This window comes from Mastigoproctus giganteus, chromosome 13 (genome assembly GCF_048544385.1).
Source record: "Mastigoproctus giganteus isolate SK-2022 chromosome 13, ASM4854438v1, whole genome shotgun sequence".
Taxonomy (NCBI): domain Eukaryota; kingdom Metazoa; phylum Arthropoda; class Arachnida; order Uropygi; family Thelyphonidae; genus Mastigoproctus; species Mastigoproctus giganteus.
Window position 1 is genome coordinate 15,474,939 of NC_143587.1, and position 1,786 is coordinate 15,476,724.

The 1,786-nt window shown below is 40.8% G+C and overlaps 1 protein-coding gene across 1 annotated transcript in view; it reads left to right on the forward strand.

Annotated features, from left to right (window-relative positions):
- Nucleotides 1-1,786, forward strand: part of LOC150075797 (uncharacterized) — a 7,422-nt gene extending 5,636 nt beyond the window's left edge. The window contains exon 2 of the mRNA XM_090387417.1: nt 1,234-1,786. Coding sequence (XP_090243543.1) covers nt 1,234-1,699 — 466 coding nt within the window. The 3' untranslated portion in view covers nt 1,700-1,786. The remainder of the gene's footprint in view (nt 1-1,233) is intronic.

Here is a 1,786-nt window from a genome sequence, read left to right on the forward strand (position 1 = left end):
GGATCTTAGGAGGTTCTTTGGCAATTTTAAGTGCAGTTTTTCCACACCCACTTCCGCTCGTTGCTTTAACCTTGAAAATGAATGTTCCCTATAGAATTCCCAACTATAACGAATTGGCTTCTCTTCCGCACGATGTTGCACAGGAACTTAGTATTAGTAGTGGCAAATGATACAAGAAAGCAAGCTTATGAAGCATTAGCCAAAAAAAAAAAAAAAAAAAATCTACACACTTCACCCATCCATACTTTCTAAGAATTTGTCTAGTTGTCCTTTGAATTTATTCAAACCACCCACTTCTATAACAACAGATAACAATTTGTTCTAGAAATCAACCACCGCTGGATAAAGGCAAACTTTCTCACATCTACTCTTCAACCATCCTTCCTCAACTTGAATTTATGTCCCACCCCTCGTGTGTAGTCTCCGCAAGAGGAAGAATACCATCAACATTAGCTTACTCAATCCAATTAAGGTCTTAAGCGCCTCCATCAGATTTTCACGCAGGTGCCTAGTCTCCAGACGCTGCAGTTTGCAGAACTGAAGCTTTTCTTAGTAAGGCACCTTTTTGTTCACTTCACCAATACCAGTGCCTTTCTCTGCACTCATTCCAGCAGCAGATCTACATCCTTCCTAAAATGAGGCATCCAAACCTGTATACACTACTTAATATGCGACCTATCCATGGCCTTGTTCAAAGGGATCATCACGTTCTTGTTCCTGCTAGCAAAGTTTCTGTATATCATAGGCAAAACCCCATGAACTCTGCTGGCAGCCTGTTTCCACTACTCAGAGAACTTCATATCTGACTGCACAATTACCCCGAGATCTTTTTAATTTTCCTGTGTTGGTATGACATACCAACTACACAGTTGGTATGTTAATTTAGGATTGCTGCTATCCGTATGCAGTACATTTGGCAATGTTAAGCTTCAACTGCTATTTCTCAGCTCATCAACCCAATTTTCCTAGATCGTGTGTCAGTAGCTTACCCTGATCAATGCTATTAACCACTCATTATCCATTAACTTTTTGGAGAGTCGAGATGCTCCGAAATCGGTTATATGTTAAGTCCTTCCCAACGACATCCCATCATTTATTCTGGTTCAAAGTTTGAAATGGAGATTACTGCTGTGTAACTTTTCAACCTTCAGGGGAGATGCTTAACTTTGAATATTATACTGTGTAAAATCCCAGTCATCTGCTAAAATGTTAACGTGAGCTTTTGTTTTTTAGGTCAGCAAAGAATAAAGGCATTGACATAATTATGGACATGGGGTTACCATCCATTGCGATCGCTGTCTTTACTGTCTTTGGATTCCTCATGCTTCTCTCAATTTGTTTTGTTTGCTGTCGGAAACGTAATGCTCATCAGTACAACAGCTCGCACACGTCTTATCCGTCACCGCTTGCGGATAGTGCATGTCCATCGTATTCACCACCTCCTACGTATCCAGCGTTGAGTGGAGTCCTTCCTTCGATTGATGTTTCCTACTGGAATCCTAATTCTGCTACGCCGATTAGGTCGACCCCAGGACTCCTGCCAACTGCTTTGTCTGAACAGCAAATGCCTCGGCCACAGATCTTCAATCCATCCATTAATCCGAACTTGAAAAGTGAAGTTGTTGACCTTCCACCACCATATAGTGCGGTTGTCAGTATGACTGTGGATAGTAGTCAAATTGGTAACAAATATTCTTAAAACATGGTGCAACATTTTAGTTTAAGATGAACAGTCAACAAGTGGAACCACGCGTCATAAGATTCTCAATATCAAATGCAAATTTGT